The 27,701-nt window shown below is 42.5% G+C and overlaps 1 protein-coding gene across 1 annotated transcript in view; it reads left to right on the top strand.

Annotated features, from left to right (window-relative positions):
- Positions 1-613: 613 nt before the first annotated feature.
- LOC139764651 (organic cation transporter protein-like) overlaps positions 614-27,701 on the top strand; it is a 57,534-nt gene continuing 30,446 nt past the window's right edge. The window contains exons 1-5 of the mRNA XM_071691510.1: positions 614-713; positions 20,175-20,279; positions 20,770-20,908; positions 26,013-26,124; positions 26,769-26,872. Coding sequence (XP_071547611.1) covers positions 20,195-20,279; positions 20,770-20,908; positions 26,013-26,124; positions 26,769-26,872 — 440 coding nt within the window. The 5' untranslated portion in view covers positions 614-713; positions 20,175-20,194. The remainder of the gene's footprint in view (positions 714-20,174; positions 20,280-20,769; positions 20,909-26,012; positions 26,125-26,768; positions 26,873-27,701) is intronic.

Below are 27,701 nucleotides of genomic sequence, written 5' to 3'. Positions count from 1 at the left end.
ACTCATCATTACCACCACTCCACCACAGCACTACTCATCATTACCATCACTCCACCACAGCACTACTCATCATTGCCATCACTCCACCACAGCACTACTCATCATTACCATCACTCCACCACAGCACTACTCATCATTACCACCACTCCACCACAGCACTACTCATCATTACCACCACTCCACCACAACACTACTCATCATTACCACCACTCCACCACAGCACTACTCATCATTACCATCACTCCACCACAGCACTACTCATCATTACCATCACTCCACCACAGCACTACTCATCATTACCACCACTCCACCACAACACTACTCATCATTACCACCACTCCACCACAGCACTACTCATCATTACCACCACTCCACCACAGCACTACTCATCATTACCACCACTCCACCACAGCACTACTCATCATTACCACCACTCCACCACAGCACTACTCATCATTACCACCACTCCACCACAGCACTACTCATCATTACCACCACTCCACCACAGCACTACTCATCATTACCACCACTCCACCACAGCACTACTCATCATTACCACCACTCCACCTCCCACCCACTTACCAAGGTAAATGTCTGCTGGAGGTAGTGTGACCCTCAAACCCGTGCCAGTGCCACAGTGACGTTGGCCATGAGCGTGGCAGTGTCTCCCGTGTGTGTGTGAGGCTGCAACACGACCTAAGCTCTGCCTGCCAGTGAGTAAAACACCTGTGTTGGCTACAGTGTGGGAAGCTCCCATCACGTTTCTCGTGAACAGATAACAGTAGTGTTGACTGAAGTGTTGGCAGATTCCACCCACTGTCACAGAAGATGGCACGGGCGGAGTGCTAAGTGTGCGACACTTAGGAGTAGATACTGATGTGTTGATGAGTGTTGTTACCTAGTGTCAATACGAGTGTGTTGAATGTCGTGTGGTCAACTGTTATCATTCGCCTCACCATTAGTTATAAAATGTGTTGTCTTTAGCGTAAGCTGCTGCCACCTCTTGCCTGAGCAGTGGACAACTCAATTTTAGCCACAGTTAGGGCTGCTATGAGCACTTGTCTCACAATATATACCGTGATGTTGACTATATTGTCAACTGCTGCCATTACTGTACTCAGTGGTATACAGGCTGGTGTCGGGTGTGGTGTGAGCATTGCTTGCCTCACTCGGCAGTCAACTAAAACCACAGTATTTAAGCCAATCAATTCAGGTGTTTCAGTTTTATCCAGAAATATACATAGTCATACAGAACAGTCATCATCAACAACAACGAGGTAATGTACAAATTCCAAGAAAAAAGATGACTAGTACAACGAGGTAAGTGTGACCAGCAGTGCAGGAAATACATAGTTAGCTCACCTCACTGGTTGGATCACATAAACGTGACCTTTCCTTCACAGCAGGTCACACCACATGATGTCTTCTTATGAAGGTTGGTCACTATAATGATGTTATATAGGGTCATATGGAGCTGAAGGTCAGTGTGCAAGTCTTGTAAGGCGACAGATTTTTTTTCTTTGAGAGACACAAAATCCCGAAGACTGATCGATTTCCACGTCATAAAGTCTCTAAAAGTTGTCACTGTCTCCAGCAGAGGACCATACCGGAGGAGGAAGAGGTATAGCAGGGAAGGGAAGGGTACAGCGGAGGAGGGACGGGTATAACAGAGGAGAGAAGGGTACAGCAGAGGAGGGCAGGGTACAGCAGAGGAGGGAAGGGTACAGCAGAGGAGAGAAGGAGGGAAGGGAGTGGTGCTTTAAAAACTTCAAGGAAAACTCAATCTTACAAGATTCCTCACGTGGGTATATCACAGTTAAAGTACCCTAGATCTTTCATTGATAAACCCCTGAAGTTAGCAAAGAAATCATTTTATAGAGTTGAGCCCAAACCTCTCATTGACACCAAGAATCTTTTAGTTCTCCCTTTTAATAATAATTTTACTTTACTTCCCATGTTGCTTAAATCCTTAAATCCTTTAATATTGCCTTCAGCAACAATAATACTATAAAGAATATCTTAACCAGGAATTCATCAGAAAATTCTCCTGGTGCATCTATAAAGTGCCATGTTGAAATTGTGATAAGTTTTATGCTGGGTAGACTGGTAAGGATCTTTCTGTTAGACTTAAGCAACATAAATATAGTATAAGAACGGGACAAGAATCAAATGCCTTGTTTAATCACGTTAAAAAGTATGGTCATTGTATTGACTGGAGTAATGCCATCTCAGTTATTGACTCTATTACCAAGAGAAATATCATTGGATCTTCTATTATTGAATACACAAAGAATTAAATATTGATATTAGTGATAGTCTATACAAATTAGATAACTTTATTGTTAATAAGATTTGTAAAATGATAAGTTTATGATACACTCGTTGTCTGTCTTGGACAATCGCATGTTTACCAAATGGCGTCCTAGCTACGTCTCTTCGTTGTATATCAACTGACTGTTATATTTCTCTCTTGTGTCTCCCCTGATGCTGTGATTATTACACGAAAGTGCACTTGGAAACTTATCGTGTTTCACTCAGCCACCAACTTCTGCAGTTTCTCGCCCGAACCAGCCTCCAGCGATGCATCATCACCAAACAACAACTGACTCACTTCCCAAGCCCTCTCACCGACAGCAGACTGCATACTTGCCCGTCTCTCCAAAACTCTTGCGTTCACTTCCCTAACAACCCCATCCATAAACAAATTAAACAACCATGGAGACATCACGCACCCCTGCCGCAAACCGACATTCACTGGGAACCAATCGCTTTCCTCTCTTCCTACTCGTACACATGCCTTACATCCTCGATAAAAACTTTTCACTGCTTCTAGCAACTTATCTCCCACACCATATACTCTTATTACCTTACACAGAGCATCTCTATCAACTCTATCATATGCCTTCTCCAGAACCATAAATGCTACATACAAATCCATTTGTTTTTCTAAGTATTTCTCACATACATTCTTCCAACGAAACACCTGATCCACACATCCTCTACCACCTCTGAAACCACACTGCTCTTCCCCAATCTGATGCTCTGTACATGCATTTACTCTCTCAATCAATACCCTCCCATATAATTTCCCAGGAATACCCAACAAACTTATACCTCTGTAATTTGAGCACTCACTTTTTCCTCTTTGCCTTCGTAGAATGGCACTATGCATGCATTCCGCCAATCCTCAGGCACTTCACCATGAGCCATACATACACTGAATATCCTCACCATCCAGTTAACAACAATGTCACCTCCTACCCCCTTTTTTACTCAATTCCACTGCAATACCATCCAAACCCGCCGCCTTGCCGGCTTTCATCTTACGCTGAGCTTTCACTACCTCTTCTCTGTTTACCAAATCATTCTCCCTGACCCTCTCACTTAGCACACCACCTGTACCAGAACACCCTACATCTGCCACTCTATCATTAAACATATTCAACAAACCTTCAAAATACTCACTCCATCTCCTCACTTCATCCCTACTTGTTATTACATCCTCATTAGTCTCCTTCACCGATGTTCCTATTTCTTCTCGTGTCTTACGCACTAAATTTACCTCCTTCCAAATTCCTGGGGATGTGAGAGAAAGAATACTTCCCACGCATTCCCCGCGTGTCGTAGAAGGCGACTAAAGGGGACGGGAGCGGAGGGCTAGAAAAACTCCCCTCCTTGTATTCTAACTTTCTAAAAGGGGAAACAGAAGAAGGAGTCATGCGGGGAGAGCTCATCCTCCTCGAAGGCTCAGATTGGGGTGTCTAAATGTGTGTGGATGTAACCAAGATGAGAAAAAAAAAAAAAGGTAGGTAGCATGTTTGACGAAAGGAACCTGGATGTTTTGGCTCTGTGTGAAACGCAGCTCAAGGGTAAAGGTGAAGAGTGGTTTGGGAGTGCCTTGAGAGTAAAGTTAGGGGTTGGTGAGAGGACAAGAGCTAAGGAAGGAGTAGCACTACTCCTGAAGCAGGAGTTTTGGGAGTATGTGATAGAGTGTAAGAAAGTAAACTCTAGATTGATATGGGTAAAAGTGAAAGTGGATGGAGAGAGATAGGTGATTACTGGTGCTTATGCACCTGGTCATGAGAAGAAAGATCATGAGAGGCAAGTGATTTGGGAGCAGCTGAGTGACTGTGTTAGCAGCTTTGATGCACGAGACCGGGTTACAGTGATGGGTGATTTGAATGCAAAGGTGAGTAATGTGGCAGTTGAAGGTATAATTGGTGTACATGGGGTGTTCAGTGTTATAAAAGGAAATGGTGAAGAGTTTGTAGATTGGTGTGCTGAAAAAGGATTGGTGATTGGGAATACCTGGTTTAAAAAGAGAGATATACATAAGCATACGTATGCAAGTAGAAGAGGTGGCCAGAAAAGGTTATTGGATTACGTGTTGATTGACTGGCGCGTGAAAGAGAGGCTTTTGGATGTTAATGTACAGGGAGGGGCAACTGGAGGGATGTCTGATCATTATCTTGTGGAGGCGAAGGTGAAGATTTGTAAAGGTTTTCAGAAAAAAAGAAAGAAAGTTGGGGTGAAGAGAGTAGTGAGTAAGTGAACTTGGAAAGGAGACTTGTGTGAAGAAATACCAGGAGAGATTGAATGTAGAATGGAAAAAGGTGAGAGCAAATGACGTAAGGGGAGTGGAAGAGGAATGGAATGTATTTAGAGAAGCAATATTGGCTTGCGGAAAAGATGCCTGTAGCATGAGAAAAGTGGGAGGTGGGCAGATTAGAAAGAGTAGTGTGTGGTGGAATGAAAAAGTACGATTGTTAGTGAAGGAGAAGAGAGAGGCATTTGGACGATTTTTGCAGGGAAACATTGCAAATAAATGGGAAATGTATAAAAGAAAGAGGCAGGAGGTCAAGAGAAAGGTGCAGGAGGTGGATAAGAGTGCAAATGAGAGTTTGGGTGAGAGAATATCGTTACATTTTAAGAGATGGAGTGAGAATTTTGAAGTTTTGTTGAATGTGTTAGATGATAAAGTGGCAGATATAGGGTGTTTTGGTCGAGGCCGGTGTGCAAAGTGAGAGGGTTAGGGAGAATGATTTGGTAAACAGAGAATAGGTAGTGAAAGCATTGCGGATATCAAAAAAGGGGGTAACTGTGTTGTTGACTGGTTGGTAAGGATATCTAATGTATGTATGGCTCATGATGAAGTGCCTGAGGATTGGCAGAATGCATGTATGGTGCCATAGTACAAAGGCAAAAGGGATAAAGGTGAGTGTTCAAATTACTGAGGTATAAGTTTGTTGAGTATTCCTGGGAAAATTATGGGAGGGTATTGACTGAGAGGGTGAAGGCACGTACAGAGCATCAGAGTGGAGAAGAACAGTGTGGTTTCAAAAGTGGTAAAGGATGTGCTATTAATGGATTGAACCAGGGCATGTGAAGCGTCTGGGGTAAACCAAGGAAAGTTTTGTGGAGCCTGGATGTGGAAAGAGAGCTGTGGTTTCGGTGCATTATATATGACAGCTAGAGACTGAGTGTGAACGGATGTGGCCTTTGTTGTCTTTTCCTAGTGCTACCTCACGCGCGTGCGGGGGGAAGGGGTTATTATTTCATGTGCGGCGGGGTGGGGATGGGAATGAATAAAGGCAAACAGTATGAATTAAGTACATGCGTATATATGTGTATATATGTTTGAGGAAAGGAACCTGGATGTTTTCGCTCTGAGTGAAACGAAGCTCAAGGGTAAAGGGGGAGAGTGGTTTGGGAATGTCTTGAGAGTAAAGTCAGGGGTTAGTGAGAGGACTAGAGCAAGGGAAGGAGTAGCACTACTCCTGAAACAGGAGTTGTGGAAGTATGCGATAGAGTGTAAGAAAGTGAACTCTAGATTGATATAGGTAAAACTGAAAGTGGATGGACAGAGATGGGTGATTATTGGTGGATATGCACCTGGGCATGAGAAAAAAGATCATGAAAGGCAAGTGTTTTGGGAGCAGCTGAGTCAGTGTGTTAGCAGTTTTGATCCACGAGATCGGGTTATAGTGATGGGTGATTTGAATGCAAAGGTAAGTAATGTGCCAGTTGAGGGAATAATTGGTACGCATGGGGTGTTCAGTGTTATAAATGGAAATGGTGAAGAGCTTGTAGATTTCTGTGCTGAAAAAGGACTGGTGATTGGTAATACGTGGTTAAAAAGAGAGATATACATAAGTATACGTATGTAAGTAGGAGAGATGGCCAGAGAGCGTTATTGGATTACGTGTTAATTGATAGGCGCGCGAAAGAGAGACTTTTGGATGTTAATGTGCTGAGAGGTGCAACTGGAGGGATGTCTGATCATTACCTTGTGGAGGCGAAGGTGAAGATTTATAGGGGTTTTCAGAAAAGAAGAGAGAATGTTGGGGTGAAAAGAGTGGTGAGAGTAAGTGAGCTTGGGAAGGAGACGTGTGAAGAAGTAGCATTAGAGACTGAGTACAGAATGGAAAAAGGTGAGAACAATGGACGTAAGGGGAGTGGGGGAGGAATGGGATGTATTTAGGGAAGCAGTGATGGCTTGCACAAAAGATGCTTGTGGCATGAGAAGCGTGGGAGGTGGGCAGATTAGAAAGGGTAGTGAGTGGTGGGATGAAGAAGTAAGAGTATTATTGAAGGGGAAGAGAGAGGCATTTGGACGATTTTTGCAGGGAAATAATGCAAATGATTGGGAGATGTATAAAAGAAAGAGGCAGGAGGTCAAGAGAAAGGTACAAGAGGTGAAAAAGAGGGCAAATGAGAGTTGGGGTGAGAGAGTATCATTAAATTTTAGGGAGAATAAAAAGATGTTTTGGAAGGAGGTTAATAAAGTGCGTAAGACAAGGGAACAAATGGGAACTTCAGTGAAGGAGGCTAATGGGGAGGTGATAACAAGTAGTGGTGATGTGAGAAGGAGATGAAGTGAGTATTCTGAAGGTTTGTTGAATGTGTTTGATGACAGAGCGGCAGATATAGGGTGTTTTGGTCGAGGTGGTGTGCAAAGTGAGAGGGTTAGGGAAAATGATTTGGTAAACAGAGAAGAGGTGATAAAAGTTTTGCGGAAGATGAAAGCCGGCAAGCAGCGGGTCTGGATGGTATTGCAGTGGAATTTATTAAAAAAGGGGGTGACTGTATTGTTGAGTGGTTGGTAAGGTTATGTAATGTATGTATGATTCATGGTGAGGTGCCTGAGGATTGGCGAAATGCTTGGATGGTGCCATGTACAAAGGCAAAGGGAATAAAACTGAGTGCTCAAATTACAGAGGTATAAGTTTGTTGAGTATTCCTGGGAAATTATATGGGAGGGTATTGATTGAGAGGGTGAAGGCATGTACAGAGCATCACATTGGGGAAGGGCAGTGTGGTTTCAGAAGTGGTAGAGGATGTGTGGATCAGGTGTTTGCTTTGAAGAATGTATGTGGGAAATACTTAGAAAAGCAAATGGATTTGCATATAGCATTTATGGATCTGGAGAAGGCATATGATAGAGTTGATAGAGATGCTCTGTGGAAGGTATTAAGAATATATGGTTTGGGAGTCAAGGTGCTAGAAGCAGTGAAAAGCGTTTATCGAGGATGTAAGGCATGTGTACGTATAGGAAGAGAGGAAAGTGATTGGTTCTCAGTGAATGTAGGTTTGCGGCAGGGGTGTGTGATGTCTCCATGGTTGTTTTTGTTATGGATGGGGTTGTTAGGGAGGTGAATGCAAGAGTTTTGAAAAGGGGGCAAGTATGCAGTCTGTTGTGGATGAAAGAGCTTGGGAAGTGAGTCAGTTGTTGTTCGCTGATGATACAGCGCTGGTGGCTAATTCATGTGAGAAACTGCAGAAGCTGGTGACTGAGTTTGGAAAAGTGTGTGAAAGAAGAAAGCTGAGAGTAAATGTGAATAAGAGCAAGGTTATTAGGTACAGTAGGGTCGAGAGACAAGTCATCTGGGAGGTAAGTTTGAATGGAGAAAAACTGGAGGAAGTAAAGTGTTTTAGATAGCTAGGAGTGGATTTGGCAGCGGATGGAACCATAGAAGCGGAAGTGAATCATAGGGTGGGGGAGGGGGCGAAAGTTCTGGGAGCGTTGTAGAATGTGTGGAAGTCGAGAACATTATCTCGGAAAGCAAAAATCGGTATGTTTGAAGGAATAGTGATTCCAACAATGCTATATGGCTGCGAGGCGTGGGCTATGGATAGAGTTGTGCGGAGGAGGGTGGATGTGCTGGAAATGAGGTGTTTGAGGACAATATGTGGTGTGAGGTTGTTTGATCGTGTAAGTAATGAAAGGGTGAGAGAGATGTGTAGTAATAAAAAGAGTGTGGTTGAAAGAGCAGGAGGGGGGGGGGGGTTGAAATGGTTTGGTCACATGGAGAGAATGAGCAAGGAAAGATTGACCAAGAGAATATATGTGTCAGAGGTGGAGGGAACAAGGAGAAGTGGGAGACCAAATTGGAGGTGGAACGATGGAGTGAAAAAGATTTTAAGTGATCGGGGCCTGAACATGCAGGATGGTGAAAGGTGTGCAAGGAATAGAGTGAATTGGAACGATGTGGTATACCGGGGTCGACGTGCTTCAATGGATTGAACCAGGGCATGTGAAGCGTCTGGGGTAAACCATGGAAAGTTCTATTGGGCCTGAATGTGGAAAGGGTGTTGCGGTTTCGGTGCTTTAGTACATAACAACTAGAGACTGAGTGTGAACGAATGTGGACTTTGTTGTCTTTTCCAGGCGCTACCTCGCACACATGAGGGGAAGGGGTTGTTATTTCATATGTGGCGAGGTGGCGATGGGAATGAATAAAGGCAGACAGTATGAATTATGTACATGTGTATATATGTATATGTCTGTGTGTGTATATATATGCATACGTTGAGATGTATAGGTATGTATATTTGCGTGTGTGGACGTGTATGTATATACATGTGTATGTGGGTGGGTTGGGCCATTCTTTCGTCTGTTTCCTTGCGCTACCTCGCTAACGCGGGAGACAGCGACAAAGGAAAATAAAAAAAATAATATATATATATATATATCAATATATATATATATAGAAGCAGTGAAAAGTTTTTATCGAGGATGTAAGGCATGTGTACGTGTAGGAAGAGAGGAAAGTGATTGGTTCTCAGTGAATGTAGGTTTGCGGCAGGGGTGTGTGATGTCTCCATGGTTGTTTAATTTGTTTATGGATGGGGTTGTTAGGGAGGTAAATGCAAGAGTTTTGGAAAGAGGGGCAAGTATGAAGTCTGTTGGGGATGAGAGAGCTTGGGAAGTGAGTCAGTTGTTGTTCGCTGATGATACAGCGCTGGTGGCTGATTCATGTGAGAAACTGCAGAAGCTGGTGACTGAGTTTGGTAAAGTGTGTGGAAGAAGAAAGTTAAGAGTAAATGTGAATAAGAGCAAGGTTATTAGGTACAGTAGGGTTGAGGGTCAAGTCAATTGGGAGGTGAGTTTGAATGGAGAAAAACTAGAGGAAGTGAAGTGTTTTAGATATCTGGGAGTGGATCTGGCAGCGGATGGAACCATGGAAGCGGAAGTGGATCATAGGGTAGGGGAGGGGGCGAAAATTCTGGGGGCCTTGAAGAATGTGTGGAAGTCGAGAACATTATCTCGGAAAGCAAAAATGGGTATGTTTGAAGGAATAGTGGTTCCAACAATGTTGTATGGTTGCGAGGCGTGGGCTATGGATAGAGTTGTGCGCAGGAGGATGGATGTGCTGGAAATGAGATGTTTGAGGACAATGTGTGGCGTGAGGTGGTTTGATCGAGTGAGTAACGTAAGGGTAAGAGAGATGTGTGGAAATAAAAAGAGCGTGGTTGAGAGAGCAGAAGAGGGTGTTTTGAAGTGGTTTGGGCACATGGAGAGAATGAGTGAGGAAAGATTGTTCTTATATTCTTTATTTTCCCAGTCTTGTCACGTTAGGCCAGATATCTGTTTGTTTGTTTACTTAGACTGGTAGCATTCAGTATGGTATTGAATGGATGTTTGTAATACTGTAGTTATTACAGTTCCTTGGATTTTCTTGCATACATAACTTTAAGACTTTATTGTTGTTATGTATCATATTGACCCTGTTTATCGTAGTTACTGTGATCTATCTTGAACCTGTTTATCATAGTAACTATGGTCTATCTTGAACCTGTTTATCATAGTAACTATGGTCTATCTTGAAGCTGTTTATCATAGTTGCTATGGTCTATCTTGAAGCTGTTTATCGTAGTTACTATGGTCTATCTTGAAGCTGTTTATCGTAGTTACTGTGGTCTATCTTGAAGCTGTTTATCGTAGTTACTGTGGTCTATCTTGAAGCTGTTTATCGTAGTTAATTTGGACTATCTTGAACCTGTTTATCATAGTAACTATGGTCTATCTTGAAGCTGTTTATCATAGTTGCTATGGTCTATCTTGAAGCTGTTTATCGTAGTTACTATGGTCTATCTTGAACCTGTTTATCGTAGTTACTGTGGTCTATCTTGAAGCTGTTTATCGTAGTTACTGTGGTCTATCTTGAAGCTGTTTATCGTAGTTAATTTGGACTATCTTGAAGCTGTTTATCGTAGTTACTATGATCTATCTTGAAGCTGTTATCATAGTTAATATGGTCTATCTTGTAGTTGTTTACCGTATTTACTATGGTCTATCTTGAAGCTGTTTATCGTAGTTACTGTGGTATATCTTGAAGCTGTTTATCGTAGTTACTATGGTCTATCTTCATAGTTCTAGTGATCGCTCTTGGCCGATGTTCTTGTAGTTACTACAGTTATCTGTGGTTTACTGTATGTATTACAGGTTTTCTTGTTAATCATAAGGCCGGGAATTTTTTTCAAATTTCCACAACTTTTTATGTATTGTAATCAATGTTGTTGCTCTTATCTGTAGCAAAACTTCTTATAACACTTGTATATTGCATTTATTGCAGTCCTTGTCTACTATTGCTAATGCTGTTGTCTGTCCAGTTACTGCTGCTGCGTTTTACTTTTTAGTTCTTATTAGTTACAATAGATGGCGTACACGTCTCCTTTTCAACTCTCTTGTGTTTACTATCGCTCTAGAATTTTGTGTCTCGTTAAACCAACCAACAAAAACTGTTTCCCTTGAAGCTGCATCATTCTTTCCTCGTATTCAGTATATACTTCTTTTCTAATTTGTTTTATTCTTAATGTGTAAGATATTGTACAGGCTATTGCATAAGATATGCAAAATATTTTGTATGATATTGTATAGTGTTGTGTAGAATACTGTATAGGATATAGCATAGGATATCTTATATGAAATTGTATAGAATATTCTTTAAGATATTGTATAGGATATTTCATGCGATATTGTATAGGATATTGTATAGGATATTGTATAGGATACTGTATAGGATTTGCGGTTTTGCGAAGATATATAATCAGCACAAATATTGCCTGGTCTGTGCTTCCCATACATTACCTTGTCCCGACCTTCCCGTGTCCATCTGTCACTGTTGCACTCACACTTTTAACTTATGTTTCTGGAAACCAACCCACCGTGCGTGGAGATAATGCCTCTCACTGATCATAATGATAATGGTAACGCCTCTTCACCTTAGTGCCCAGTCTCCAGCATCGCCTCTCCACTCAACCTTCCACTTTCTGTGCAACATTCATCTCATCCACCAAGCTCTTCCTCCATGGCTGTACATCCCTTGGTTTATCTTAGACGTTTCTTGGTTTCATTATCTCAGCTTTATTTTTTCGTCTTTTTTCTCCAACCATATAAAGTTCCTGATCATTTTATCATTGTCCACATACCTTCATGGCATGTTTCCAACATAAATGTCTTACTCGAATGTCGTCTGCCATTCTCACTGTATGATGAACTCTATGTTTCTATCATTCTATCTTCATTATCCTCAGAGGTTTTACAGTGGTAGACGTTTGTTGCAATCTAATGATGAAGCAGGATGCGAACTTAAGTTGGCAAACGCTTTATTGCACCATGGATATGGAGATAAAAAGACACACAAGTATGTATACCTGAGCAAATGTATATATACACATCCATATCAAAAGTATTCTCGTATTCATAACTAAAAACAGAACACTTACACAAATTTAAGGGCATGACCATTCAGGTTTCATCCTATACTTCTATATATAAAAACCAAAGGAAGAACATTTCACTTCCTGTACGTGTGTCGTATATACGCTCCTCCCAACGTGGCTCCCCTCCACCCACCGACACCACCGCTCCTCTATCATCAATCATTTCCTCCTCCCACTCTACTACCACCACCATCATCTGGACACACTGGTTCCTCTCTCCTGCCTGATGCTCTCTCTCTCTCTCTCTCTCTCTCTCTCTCTCTCTCTCTCTCTCTCTCTCTCTCTCTCTCTCTCTCTCTCTCTCTCTCTCTCTCTCTCTCTTCTGGATCAGCAGCTTCCCTACCTCAAGGGATCTCCTCGATCTCTTTAACATTTTGTTTACCATGAACCTCCACTGTTCCTTCCCTTTATCTTACATATCCTTTCCCCACCATCTCCTCCTCTTCCCCTTACTGATCCCTGTGTCTTCCCCTGTGTCGCCGTGCAGCACACGACCGACCTGCCTCAGTACGGACATGTATGGAGCGCCGGCCTGTCTTGTGGTGCAGCAGCTACTAGCCTGCCTCACACCAGGGAGGAACCTCCCACTCACTGTTGGTGGTAACCTTTATTTGTTGTTACTTCCCTTTCCTGAAGGTCGTTCATAAGAATGTATGGCACTAAGCTACGGTGGAAGGATGTATCAAGTCCTGCCACAAGGATCGGATTACTGGTTTTCCCATCAAACCTGATGGCTACGTCGCCAGATTCCAATGATAATCACAAAAAACTTATGATATTCCTTAATGATCAACATGACGGGGGTTTTTGGCTACTATGGCTGAGTACAAGCTGAATATAAATAAAATAATAATACAAATAGAGACATAAAGACAATCATCGCTTATAACTCAGATCCTTACAAGTGTAGCTAATGACAGTCACTTGTATTTCTGTTCATCAATTTCAGATTCAAACTTCATCCTTGGCTCTCCAGACTGGCTGCACTGTCTGGTGTACTGCCCCTCTCTAACGCTATACGTCAAGAAAAAGTGTACAAAAAGTGTTAGTGTACAAAATAAGAAATTGTTGATGTTATGCAATTAATCGAAGTCCACGCTAGTGGCAGATGTAAGTAAAGTGAATCGAGATCAGATCTTAAGATACACAACAACTCACTTCAGTTCTACTCAACCCAGCTCTCTAAACTGCTTCTCACTTTATGTAACCTTACTCAGCCAAATTATATGATAGGAGTTTAGCTCAGCCCACTCCCAGCCAGCACCCTGGCCAGTCGACCTTGAAAACTACGCCGTGTGTGTCGCTAGCCGCCTCAAACAAACACACTACAGTTGTACCGTCCATAAATCTTGGTTATAAATGCCTCCTTAAGGAATATTACAAAATGGAATCAGAAACATAAACGCTCTTTATAGATGTTGGATACCAACCTCATCTGTCTGGAAGCCACTCATATCAAGGTGAAATTCAGTGCGCTACATGGCCTGTCTTCGATGTGATAGGGGAGTGGACACCTTGGGTTTCTCAGGGTCGAGGAATGTTTAGCAAGGAAGGAAACCTGTAGCCAGTGTGTTCAGAGATGAGATAGTGTGTCTCATGGTCGCACAGTCTTCAGTAAGGAAGGCAACATGCGTCCAGTGGTATCACACATAAGGATCTATGTAACGTCAGATAATGTTGATTTTCTGAATCTTTCTTCACCATACCTTTTCCAAGCTACACATATTATACTACGAAACAAAAGTGACAACAAGTGTTCACATTCTCAGAAACGCGGTGGAAACACTGAACGAAAACGTATGTTTTCAAAGACGTAAAGTAAGCCGTGAGCAACTTACCCACAGATCAGTAAACAGAGAGAGAGAGAGAGAGAGAGAGAGAGAGAGAGAGAGAGAGAGAGAGAGAGAGAGAGAGAGAGAGAGAGAGAGAGAGAGAGAGAGAGAGAGAGAGGAGGCTAGATATACTCTAGCCCAGGACGACCTCGAGGTTCATTACCACTACTATATCCTACTTCCGGTACTATTGTGGATTCTAAGTCCAGCTGTAACACGATTGGTGGGCTCGTACGTAGGGTTAGTATGAGCAGTGCCTCAGGTCCGCCCGCCTGGAAACTGTTGTATCGACTCTTGAGTTAGAGAGACCACTTCCAGCAAATATCAATAATGAGATGTGTACACAACTGGACAAAGTTTATTACTTTTCCCCCAAAAGGTAATTAAGAAGCAGCACGATGTATTACTTACTGTACAGTAGTGTTCATCATTAGTCTTCGTTGTACCTCCACTCTAATTCCACATCCACAGTCCACGAGGTCAGCCAGGTCACCTAAAATTTGACCCGAGTTAAACGCCATTTGTAATGACTCCAGTTCCACATTTCCATTGTCTCCTTCTGGAATGGAATCGAAAAAGGATTTTGTCATGGGAAATGTTGTGGAAGAATTATGTTCTGCGTGTGGTTCACAGGCAGACTGATCCCCTGAAATCTGATATGATCCTACTGGGTAAGCTTCAGTGTCGTCCACCTGGAGAGTGAATGTGTAGCCTGTGGTAATGCAACAAACATTGACAAGGAGAATATAACACACTTGAGTCATAAGATGAATAACACAGACACAACGTTAACTAGGGCTAATAACCACTAAGTTATATCATTATTTTGATGTGCTCAGGAAAAAGGACTGACGATCATTACTGGTGTGGCTAACGAGGGTGTTACTCTCTGAACGTCTGACCCCTCTTGGGTCGAAGTTATTACGGGCGAGGCAGCAGGAAGTCAACATCACAATACAGTTGTGAGGACAGAGAAATAAACAGATTACAATCTTTCATTTTGTGACTGTAGTGGTAGAGAACATGGAGTATGATAGACATACCACAAGGAATACATGCAAAGCGCACTCTATGGTACATGCAGAAATAATGGTCTGAAGATTAGTTAAGGAACTCACGTGCTGACAAGAACTAATCATTAAATAAAGTTAAGTTATAACTGATGACTGATATGTCACCACGTCTGATATAAGAAGAATCCTCGATATCAACACATAGGCATAAAGAAATATTGTATTAAAGAGACGTTGATCATTGAGGAGCAGTCTGCATGACCGGAAGTTTACACGATATGGACAGACCACACCTGCCACCTTCTGAGGCAAAACACGACACAATCACATCAATGTAATGAGAATATAAGCCTTAAAATGAATAACTTGAGACTTGAACCTTACACATTCTAGTAAGAAGGTAAGCGATAACTTATTAAAGCTTATGTCAGATCTGTTCAGTTCAAGCTGTGTAAGTAAAACTTTATACAATACCATGGTATAAACCTGCCAGTAGCTAAAAGAAAAGGATTGGACATCATAATGACCAAAATCATAAAGAATAAGAAAATTCATGGTTGGTTGGTTGTTTGGTCTCCAGACGTGTCAACTGCCAGGGTCATTAAGGTGGTTAACGTAAGCTACATCCACCAACCAGAAGATATTAACACCTTCTCCAGGTGTTGATTGTAAGACCACATACACACTATGCATGTGGGTCATGACAAGGTTTAATTTAAAAGATGGAAATATTAGGTTCAAGACTGGACAGCTAACTGTATACGCTAATGTGGAAAACCCTGTGATGAAGCCCACATCAGAGTCATAAAATCAAGAAAAAATAAAACAACAAAAAATAAGTTCCAGAGTACAACACCTACATCAAGAACAGTCTAGGTCTGAGAAGTGTTCTAGTGTACACCTGAACACTTGTGAGTGTACCATGAATGCACAAAAACAGCAAACTACGCCAAGTACTTTCTTACATTTAGACATTAGTATTAAAACGAGAAACTTCATGATCTGAGAGAGAGAGAGAGAGAGAGAGAGAGAGAGAGAGAGAGAGAGAGAGAGAGAGAGAGAGAGAGAGAGAGAGAGAGAGAGAGAGAGAGAGAGAGTACTCTGATGAGCGACTGTGGTACTCCTTTCATCCAATGGTTTACTTGGAATGAAACCATGATGACATCACATTGGCTCACTTAACCGAAGTTACTCTCATATCAACCGACGAAAGGTAATAATATCAAAGTATAAAATACTGGCAGAGAAGCGATGTACGTGTACTCTTTGGGAAGTACGGCCAACAGATAATCAAATGTGTTAAGTTTCATGCAATATGTAGAGTCAAATGCTATGAAATTTCCTGACTGCAACAAATGATCACGAAGAATTCTACAGTGATCACAGATGTGTACAATGTGTAAACAACATAAACAAAGTAACAGTTAAGATGAATTCCGCCATTGCTGCAAGGCCAGCAGCCGTCATGTCCACTAACCCAGCTGGGCTATACATCCTGCCTACCACCCTAGCCAGACCAAGCATCCTGCCTGCCTCTCTGGCTGGGCAATGTATCCTCTCTACCATACAAGCCAGACTAACATCCTTTTTACCACTCTGGCTAAGCTATACATCCTCTCATCCTTCTCATACACATTCTTCTCACCTCACCAACTGAGTAGTGTAATTTCCCCAGTACCCCGCCTAACCCAAAGATCCCCCCCCCCCACCCCAGTTTCACTCACATATCCTCCCCACAACCCAGCAGTCCTTTTGTGATCCAACATCCCAGCTCAAAAACGAGCCTCACCCTCCACCATTACTGGCCCAAAAATCCTGCCGAGAGTCCCACTTATAACCCACATAGCCTGGCAGCAAGGACGTGACGTACATCCTCTTTACTACAATAAGTAGTTGTGGCTACAAAACTTCTGGCTCCAGCCATCCCAGCTGAGTGACTGGTGCTCGCCCTTGACCCCAGCTGTCCACACCGGGAATAAGTCATTTCCTCCAGGAGATACGTGCTATGTAACCTCCTCACTCAACCATATTTACCTTTTATAAATATATTTATTTACTTATTATACTTTGTCGCTGTCTCCCGCGTTAGCGAGGTAGCGCAAGGAAACAGACGAAAGAATGGCCCAACCCACCCACATACACATGTATATACATGCACGTCCACACACGCACATATACATACCTATACATTACAACGTATACATATATATACATACACAGACATATACATATATATATACATACACAGACATATACATATATACACAAGTACGTAATTCATACTTGCTGCCTTTATTCATTCCCGTCGTCACCCCGCCATAAATGAAATGAAAACTCCCTCCCCCCGCATGCGCGCGAGGTAGCACTAGGAAAAGACAACAAAGACCACGTTCATTCACACTCAGTCTCTAGCTGTCATGTATAATGCACCGAAACCACAGCTCCCTCTCCACATCCAGGCCCCTCAAAACTTTCCATGGATTACCCCAGACGCTTCACATGCCCTGCTTCAATCCACTGACAGCACGTCGACCACGGTATACCACATCGTTCCAATTCACTCTGTTCCTTGCACCCCTTTCACCCTTCTGCATGTTCAGGCCCCGATCGCTCCAAATCTTTTTCACTCCATCCTTCCACCTCCAATTTGGTCTCCCACTTCTCGTTCCCTTCACCTCTGACCCATATATCCTCTTAATCAATCTTTCCTAGCTCATCCCCTCCATGTGACCAAACCATTTCAAAAATCCTCTTCTGCTCACTCAACTACACTCTTTTTATTATCACACCTCTCTTACCCTTTCATTACTTACTCGATCAAACCACCTCACACCACATATTGTCCTCAAACATCTCATTTCCAACACATCCACTCTCCTTCGCACAACTCTATCTATAGCCCACACCTCGCAACCACATAGCATTGTTGGAACCACTATTCCTTCAAACATACCCATTTTTGCTTTCCGAGATAATGTTCTCGACTTCCTAACATTTCTCAAAGCTCCCAGAACTTTCGCCCCCTTCCCTACCCTGTGACTCACTTCCGCGTCCATGGTTCCATCCGCTGCCAAATCAACTCCCAGATATCTAAAATACTTCACTTCCTCCAGTTTTTCTCCATTCAAACTTACCTCCCAATTGACTTGTCCCTCAACCCAAGTGTACCTAATAACCCTGCTCTTATTCACATTTACTCTCACCTTTCTTATTTCACACACTTTACCAAACTCAGTCATCAGTTTCTGCAGTTTCTCACCCGAATCAGCCACCAGCGTTGTATCATCAGCAAACAACAACTGACTCATTTCCCAAGCCGTCTCATCCACAACAGACTGCATACTTGCCCCTCTATCCCTAACAACCCCATTCATAAACAAATTAAACAACCATGGACATCACGCATCCCTGCCGCAAACCGACATTAAGTGACAACCAGTCACTTTCCTTTCTTCCTACTCGTACACATACCTTACATCCTCGATAAAAACTTTTCACTGCTTCTAGCAAATTGCCTCCCACAACGTATATTCTTAATACCTTCCACAGAGCATCTCTATCAGCTCTATCATATGCCTTCTCCAGATCCATAAATGCTACATATAATCTTTTTTTGTTTTTTAAGTATTTCTCACATTATTCTTCAAAGCAAACACCTGATCCACATATCCTCTACCACTTCTGAAACTACACTGCTCTTCCCTAATCTGACGCCCTGTACATGCTTTCACCCTCTCAATCAATACCCTCCCATATAATTTCCTAGGAATACTCAACAGACTTATACCTCTGTAATTTGAGCACTCACCTTTATCCCATTTGCCTTTGTACAATAGCACTATGCATGCACTCTGCCAATCCTCAGGTACCTCACCATGAGTCATACATACATTAAATATCCTTACCAACCAGTCAACAACACAGTCACCCCCTTTTTTTAATAAATTCCACTGCAATACCATCCAAACCCGCTGCCTTGCCGGCTTTCATCTTCCGCAAAGCTTTTATCACCTCTTCTCTGTTTACCAAATCATTCTCCCTAACCCTCTCGCTTGGCACACCACCTCGACCAAAACACTCTATATCTGCCACTCTATCATCTAACACATTCAACCAACCTTCAAAATACTTACTCCATCTCCTTCTCACATCACCACTACTTGTTATTACCTCCCCATTAGCCCCCTTCACCGATGTTCCCATTTGTTCTCTTTTCTTACGCACTTTATTTACCTTCTTCCAAAACATCTTTCTAACCTCCCTAAAATTTAATGATACTCTCTCACCCCAACTCTCATTTGTCCTCTTTTTCACCTCTTGCGCCTTTCTCCTGACCTCCTGCCTCATTCTTTTATACGTCTCCCAGTCATTTGCATTATTTCCCGGCAAAAATCGTCTAAATCCCTCTCTCTTCTCTTTCACTAATAATCTTACTTTTTCATTCCACCACTCACTGCCCTTTCTAATCTGCCCACCCCCCACGCTTCTCATGCCACAAGCATCTTTTGTGCAAGCCATTACTGCTTCCCTAAATACATCCCATTCCTTCCCCACTCCCCTGTCCTTTACTCTCACTTTTTTCCATTCTGCACAGTCTCCCCTGGTACTTCCTCACACAAGTCTCCTTCCCAAGCTCACTTACTCTCACCACCCTCTTCACCCCAACATTCTCTCTTCTTTTCTGAAAACCCCTACAAATCTTCACCTTTGCCTCCACAAGATAATGATCAGACATCCCTCCAGTTGCACCTCTCAGTACATTAACATCCAAAAGTCTCTCTTTCACGGGCTTATCAATTAAAAAGTAATCCAATAACGCTCTCTGGCCATCTCTCCTACTTACATACGTATACTTATGTATATCTCTCTTTTTAAACCAGGTATTCCTAATCACCAGTCCTTTTTCAGCACACAAATCTACAAGCTCTTCACCATTTCCATTTACTACACCCCATGTACACCAATTATTCCCTCAACTGCCACATTACTCACCTTTGCATTCAAATCACCCATCATTATAACCCGGTCTCGCGCATCGTGTATGAGTCTCTTGCAGCATTACTCCTTTTCAGGTTTTTCCATAAATATGTTGTTTCCTGGTGTCCACTGTAGCTCATGCGGTTTGGTATTCCTCGGTATCTTCACTCCACCAAGATTAACACTGAAGATAAATACAGTTGATAACATACATATACGGCCGTGCACCATTCATGTAGACATGTATATTTCGCCCCTATCTTGTTTGATCTTTGTATCCCGTCCATACAACACCCTCATAACCTTCGTGTTGTACTTGATGATCATATATGTATCTCTCCGTCAGGTGAGTCTTCTGCCGCCAGAATGACCGACTCTGTGTTCGATGACCTCCTCACCCAGGTGGGGACAGGCAGGTGGAACATCATGTTCTTCATTTCCGCGGGATTCTGTAAGTCGTGTGTGTGATGTGTGTGTGTGTGTGTGTGTGTGTGTGTGTGTGTGTGTGTGTGTGTGTGTGTGTGTGTGTGTGTGTGTGTGAACTCACACATACATGATACAATTCAGTGTATATTTGAGAAAATATTGTGTACTACTTATGACCTTATGATTTTGTCTGAAAAATCACATATAGGAAAATTGGCTCTATTACATGTGGCAGGAATATACTATGGGACTAACATCCCTATGTATGTGTGTTAAAAGGCACAATATAGGTGCATCTGCTCTATGTTTTGGTGTGGTAAGGATGTTAATATTATAGTAATAGTCCCATGTATTTGTGTGGTAAAGATCATAACATGGTACTAGTAGCTTCATGTATGATAGCCACATGTACTTGTGGTCATAACATGGTATGTATTATGTATTTGTGCATAAGACCAGATACGTTGAGTCAGGAACCCTGATGTGGTCATACTTGGTCTGTATGTTTACTGTAGGGTTGATGTTAATGGCTCCTAACGTCCTGAGCGGAGCATTCCTGACGCCGCAGGTGGAGCACAGCTGTAGACCACCAGCCCACGCCTACCTCATCACCTCTACCACACACAACACCGATCCCGCCAACACTTCCACCACGTGAGTTACGTGTGACTCCTCACCCCTCTGGCGGAACGTGACTTACCCAAAACTCTTCTTCCACCTCTCTCTCTCTCTCTCTCTCTCTCTCTCTCTCTCTCTCTCTCTCTCTCTCTCTCTCTCTCTCTCTCTCTCTCTCTCTCTCTCTCTCTCTCTCTCTCTCTCTCTCATGCTACCACTTCTCTTTAACCATCGTCTGCTGTTTTTCGTGATGTTGCTGCCCCCGCTCCCTACCTCTCTTCTGCAGGAGCTACACCACTCACTACCCGCTAGCTATAACCTTTCTCTCCTCCTATAACCATTCTCTCCTTCTATAACCATTCTCTTCTCCTACAGCCTTTCTCTTCTTCTCTAATCTATCTCTCGTCCTATAACCCTTTCTCTGGTCCTATAACCTTTCTCCCGTCCTATACCCTTTCTCTCCTCCTATAACCTCTCCACGTCCAAGGACGAACTTATAAAGACCAGGTCAACAAACTCTTGAGAGCTAAAATCAACATGATACATCTGATTTTTTCCCTTCATCCGAGATGGTTGTGAATGGGGAATGTTTTTGCCCGAGCCACGTCGGCTACTGGTGAAAAACGAATAATCAGATCAGATTGGGAAACATATATAACTCATGTTGGTCTTGTGTGGACTCCAAAGTTCAGGTCACCTGCTCGAGACTTACTGATACAGTAAAACTGTACACACAATAGACTTCCCGCCTTTGTTCACACAGTCACAATGCCTGCAGTAAAGCAGAGACTGGTGTCATAGCTCAAAGAATGGCTCAGTTGTTTCAGTATGAGGTGATTCACACTGTATACAAGAGTCTCACCTCAAGCGTCAGAGGTAATTTTCAAACTGGTAAACATTTACTTTTCTTGTAACTAAAAGTGGATTTTACCTTTCATCCAAAACAATACTATAAACTAGCTTTCCTCGTCCATAATCATAATCAGATTATAAATAAAGACTCAAAGCATTGTGTTTTATCTATGTCAAAATAATATGATCATCTTGCTGAATTAAAGAAAAACATTGCTACTTTATTTTTTTGACAAGCCCGTTCATCTCCAAAAGAAAGTATAGAAACTTATAAAAGATTAAGATGTATTTCTTTTATATGTTGAACCCTAGTTCAGTTTTTAAAGCTGAAACTGACAGTAGCCTGAAGTCATGTGCACATATGTAGGCATCAGTGTCATCCGCTTTGCAATTAAAGGAATACAGATTAACTTACTGGGACGCAAAACATTAATCAATACACGTAATAAACTGCCTCTGTCCTGTATAGCGTTGTTGGAACCACTATTCCTTCAAACATACCCATTTTTGCTTTCCGAGATAATGTTCTCGCCTTCCTAACATTTCTCAAAGCTCCGAGAACTTTCGCCCCTTTCCCCACCCTGTGACTCACTTCCGCGTCCATGGTTCCATCCGCTGCCAGATCCACTCCCAGATATCTAAAACGCTGTACTTCCTCCAGCTTTTCTCCATTCAAACTTACCTCCCAATTGACATGTCCCTCAACCCTACTGTACCTAATAACCTTGTTCTTATTCACATTTACTCTCACCTTTCTTCTTTCACACACTTAACCAAAACTCAGTCACCAGCTCCTGCAGTTTCTCACCCGAATCAGCCACCAGCAATGTATCATCAGCGTATCATCAGCAAACAACAACTGACTCACTCCCCAAGCCCTCTCATCCAAAACAGACACCATACTTGCCCCTCTCTCCAAAACTCTTGCATTCACCTCCCTAACAACCCCATCCATAAACAAATTAAACAACCATGGAGACATCACGCACCCCTGCCGCAAACCGACATTCACTGAGAACCCATCACTTTCCTCTCTTCCTACTCATACACATGCCTTACATCCTCGATAAAAACTTTTCACTGCTTCTAGCAACTTGCCTCCTGCACCATATATTCTCAATACCTTCCATGGAACAGAGCATCTCTATCAAAAGCCATCTCCAGATCCATAAATGCTACATGCAAATCCATCTGTTTTTCTAAGTATTTTTCACATACATTCTTCAAAGCAAACACCCGATCCACACATCCTCTACCACTTCTGAGACCACACTGCTCTTCCCTATTCTGATACTCTGTATATGCTTTCATCCTCTCAATCAATACCTTCCCATATGATTTCCCAGGAATACTCAACAGACTTGTACCTCTGTAATTTGAGCACTCACCTTCATCCCCTTTGCCTTTGTACAATGGCACTATACATGCACTCCGCCAATCCTCAGCACCTCATCATGAGTCATACATACATCAAATATCCTTACCAACCAGTCAACAACACAGCCATCCCCTTTTTCAATAAATTCCACTGCAATACCATCCAAACCCGCTGCCTTACCGGCTTTCGTCTTCCGCAAAGCTTTTACTACCTCTTCTCAGTTTACCAAACCATTCTCCCTAACCCTCTCACTTCGCACACCACCTCGAACAAAACACACTATATCTGCCACTCTGTCATCTAACACATTCAACAAACCTTCAAAATACTTGCTCCATCTCCTTCTCACATCACCACTACTTGTTATTACCTCCCCATTAGCCTCCTTCACCGATGTTCCCATTTGTTCTCTTGTCTTACGCACTTTGTTTACCTCCTTCCAAGATATCTTTTTATTTTCCCTAAAATTTAATGATACTCTTTCACCCCAACTCTCATTTGCCCTCCTTTTCACCTCTTCTCTTTTCTCTTGACCTCCTGCCTCTTTCTTTTATACATCTCCCAGTCATTTGTGTTATTTCCTTGCAAAAATCGTCTAAAAGCCTCTCTCTTCTCTTTCACTAATATTCTTACTTCTTCATCCCACCACTCATTTCCCTTTCTAAGCTGCCCACCTCCCACGCTTCTCATGCCACAAGCATCTTTTGCGCAAGCCATCACTGCTTCCGTAAATACATCCCCTTCCTTCCCCACTCCCCTTACGTCCCCAGCTCTCACCTTTTTCCATTCTGCACTCAGTCTCTCCTGGTACTTCCTAACACAAGTCTCCTTCCCAAGCTCACTTCTCTCACCACTCTCATCACCCCAACATTCTCTCTTCTGAAAACCTCTAAAAATCTTCACCTTCGCCTCTACAATATAATGATCAGACATCCTTCCAGTTACACCTCTCAGCACAATAACATCCAAAAGTCTCTCTTTCGCGCGGCTATCAAGTAACACATAATCCAATAACGCTCTCTGGCTATCTCTCTTACTTACAAACGTATACTTATGTATATCTCTCTTTTTAAACCAGGTATTCCCAATCACCAGTCCTTTTTCAGCACATAAATCTACAAGCTCTTCACCATTTCCATTTACAACACTGAACACCCCATGTACACCAATTATTCCTTCAACTGCCACATTACTTACCTTTGCATTCAAATCACCCATCACTATAACCCGGTCTCGTGCATCAAAACTACTAACACACTCAATCAGCTGCTCCCAAAACACTTGCCTCTCATGATCTTTCTTCTCATGCCCTGGTGCATAGGCACCAATAATCACCTATCTCTATCCATCCACTTTCAGATTTCCCCATATCAATCTAGAGTTTACTTTCTTACACTCTATCACATACTCCCACCACTTATGTTTCAGGAGTACTGCTACTCCTTCCCTTGCTCTTATCCTCTCACCAACTCCTGACTGTGTGTGTGTGTGTGTGTGTGTGTGTGTGTGTGTGTGTGTGTGTGTATGTATGTAAGTAGGAAAGATGGCTAGAGAGCGTTACTGGATTACATGTTAATTGATAGGCGTGTGAAAGAGAGACTTTTTGTCGTTAATGTGCTGAGAGGGGCAAGTGGAGGGATGTCTGATCATTATCTTGCGGTGAAGGTGTAAATTCGTGGAGGTTTTCAGAAAAGAAGAGAGAATGTTGGGGTGAAGAGAGTGTTGAGAGTAAGTGAGCTTGGTAATGAGACTTGTGCTAGGAAGTACCACGAGAGATTGAGTGCAGAATGGAAAAAGGTACGAGCAAATAACATAAAAGGATTGATGGAGAATTGGGATGAATTTAGGGAAGCAGTGTTGGCTTGCGCAAAAGATGCCTGTGGCATGAGAAAGGTGGGAGGTGGGCAGATTAGAAATGGAAGTGAGTGGAGGGATGAAGAAGTAAGATTGATAGTGAAAGAGAAGAGAGAGGTATTTGGACGATTTTTGCAGGGAGATAGTGCAAATGACTGGGAGATATATAAAAGAACGAGGCAGGAGGTCAAGAGAAAAGTGCAAGGAAGGAGGACAAATGAGAGATGGGGTGAGAGAGTATCAATGAATTTTAGGGAGAGTAAAAAGATGTTTTGGAAAGAGGTAAATAAAGTGCGCAAGGCAAGGGAACAAATGGGAACATCAGTGAAAGGGGCTAATGGGGAGGTAATAACAAGTAGTGGTGAAGTGAGAAGGAGATGGAGTGAGTATTTTAAAGGTTTGTTGAATGTGTTTGATGATAGAGTGGCAGATATAGGGTGTTTTGGTCGAGGTGGTGTGCGAAGTGAAAGGGTTAGGGAGAATGGTTTGGTAAACAGAGAAGAGGCAGTGAAAGCTTTGCGGAAGATGGGTGGCGGAAAGGCGGCGGGTTTGGATGGTATTGCAGTCTAATTTATTAAAAAAGGGGGTGACTGTGTTGTTGACTGGTTGGTGAGGATATTCAACGTATGTATGACTCATGGTGAAGTGCTTGAGGATTGGCAGAATGCATGCACAGAGCTATTGTACAAAGGTAAAGAGGTTACAGGTGATTGTTCAAATTACAGAGTTATAAGTTTGTCAAGTATTCCTGGGAAATTATATGGGAGGGCATTGATTGAGAGGGTGAAGGCATGTACAGAGCAGGTACAGAGGTACCCATTTTATTGACCAACCCCCTAAGGGTGGATGGACAACTGGGTTGATTGTGGAACGACTGCTGATCCTTGAAGATTGTAGTTGGAGATCAAGGTAAGGGGGGTATAGATGGTGTCCTACAGACGGATGGTTGGGTTTGAGAGGAAGGATGTTGCAGAAATGATAAAAAGTTAGGTTAGACTGGAAGAAGAATGACACTGTGCATTGTAGCTGTATCTAAGCAGTACCTGCTCGCGTCCACAGCGATAAGTGCTTCTACCACGTGAACAGGACGGAAGGCGGAGGCATGCAACAGGAACCGTGCGACGCATGGGTGTACGACAACTCCACCTTCAGGAGCACCATCACTTCCCAGGTGGGTTTTCTCCAGGCTTCCTCTCCTGTGAGTAGAGCAACTCATATATAGAACAGTGAAGAAGGTCTTACTGGCATTATTCATATCTATAGCATTAAACCTGTAGCATCACAGCTGTAGCATTACAGCTGTGACATCACAGCTGTAGCATCAAAACTGTAGTTTTAAAACTGTAGCGACAAAGATTGTGCCAACAGTTTTCTAATCCATTTCTATTGTAGTATTGAGGTAAGGGATCGTGTGAGTCCAGGGAGAGACATGTACCATGTGTCGCCTGTCCTCACTATGATACAATACTCACATGTGCTGTTGTGAGACTGAATGTAACTTTCTGTAGCTTGTATTGTATCCTACTTTAGATAGTGTGTATTACGAGTATGTTACCTCATATATCTTGTATTGTGAGCGTGACGTCTTCAGGGTCTAATATTATGATGTGATCACTCATACTGTATTTCACCCCATGTGACCTGTATGGTGAGGTCATCCCATTATGAGAGGATGTGGCATCTGGGATGATGTTTAGAAACTGCACGACCGAGGATTTGTGACCTGTTGATGACCTGACCGTCTTTATACTAACGTGGTTGATGTGTGACCTGCACGTATGTATAGTCAAGTAACCCTGCCCCTACTTCCCACAGTTTGACCTGGTGTGTTCGTCTGAGTACCTGCGCGCAACCTTCCACAGTGTATACATGTTTGGCTCCCTCATCGGCTCACCTCTCAATGGCATCTTTGCCGACAGGTAAAACTATCATCTCATATCTATATACTATGAGTCGCGATTAACCCATCTGAGCTAAATCACACACACACACACACACACACACACACACACACACACACACACACACACACACACACACACACACACACACACACACACACACACCATCATACATATTAGGTGAGAGAGTCAAACTTATGTGTACACACAGCAGCGAGGGACTCGAGGTTATCACATAGGATAGCCATGTGGAAGTGATCATGTAAAGCATAAGTTTGATCACATGGTAAACATAAGCAAGACAACCCAACTCAAGAAGAAATATGATTCTCATCACTCACAAGGATGACCAATAATCTTGGTAAACATCAACTGTGTACCCAAGATATAGATCACATGATGTACCTGCAGCCATGATATACATCACAAGGTGTACATGTAGCCATGATATAGATCACATGGTGTACATGTAGCCATGATATAGATCACATGGTGTACATGTAGCCATGATATAGATCACATGGTGTACATGTAGCCATGATATAGATCACATGGTGTACATGTAGCCATGATATACATCACATGGTGTACATGTAGCCATGATATAGATCACATGGTGTACATGTAGCCATGATGTAGATCACATGGTGTACATGTAGCCATGATATAGATCACATGGTGTAGTGGGATTTTGGTGAAATTTTAAGATTTTTGAGTGAAAAAATCTTTTTCCTAATATTTTACATGGAATTTTTTCACTCAAAATTCTTATCCAGCATGATAGTGGAAAATTATTATAGCAGGGTAAGGAAAGAGGAACAGAGAAACTATGTGTTATGATAGACAA

Source organism: Panulirus ornatus, chromosome 50, assembly GCF_036320965.1.
Source record: "Panulirus ornatus isolate Po-2019 chromosome 50, ASM3632096v1, whole genome shotgun sequence".
NCBI lineage: Eukaryota > Metazoa > Arthropoda > Malacostraca > Decapoda > Palinuridae > Panulirus > Panulirus ornatus.
The sequence above is the reverse complement of the archived record's forward strand: the minus strand, read 5'-3'. Positions and strand labels throughout refer to the sequence as shown.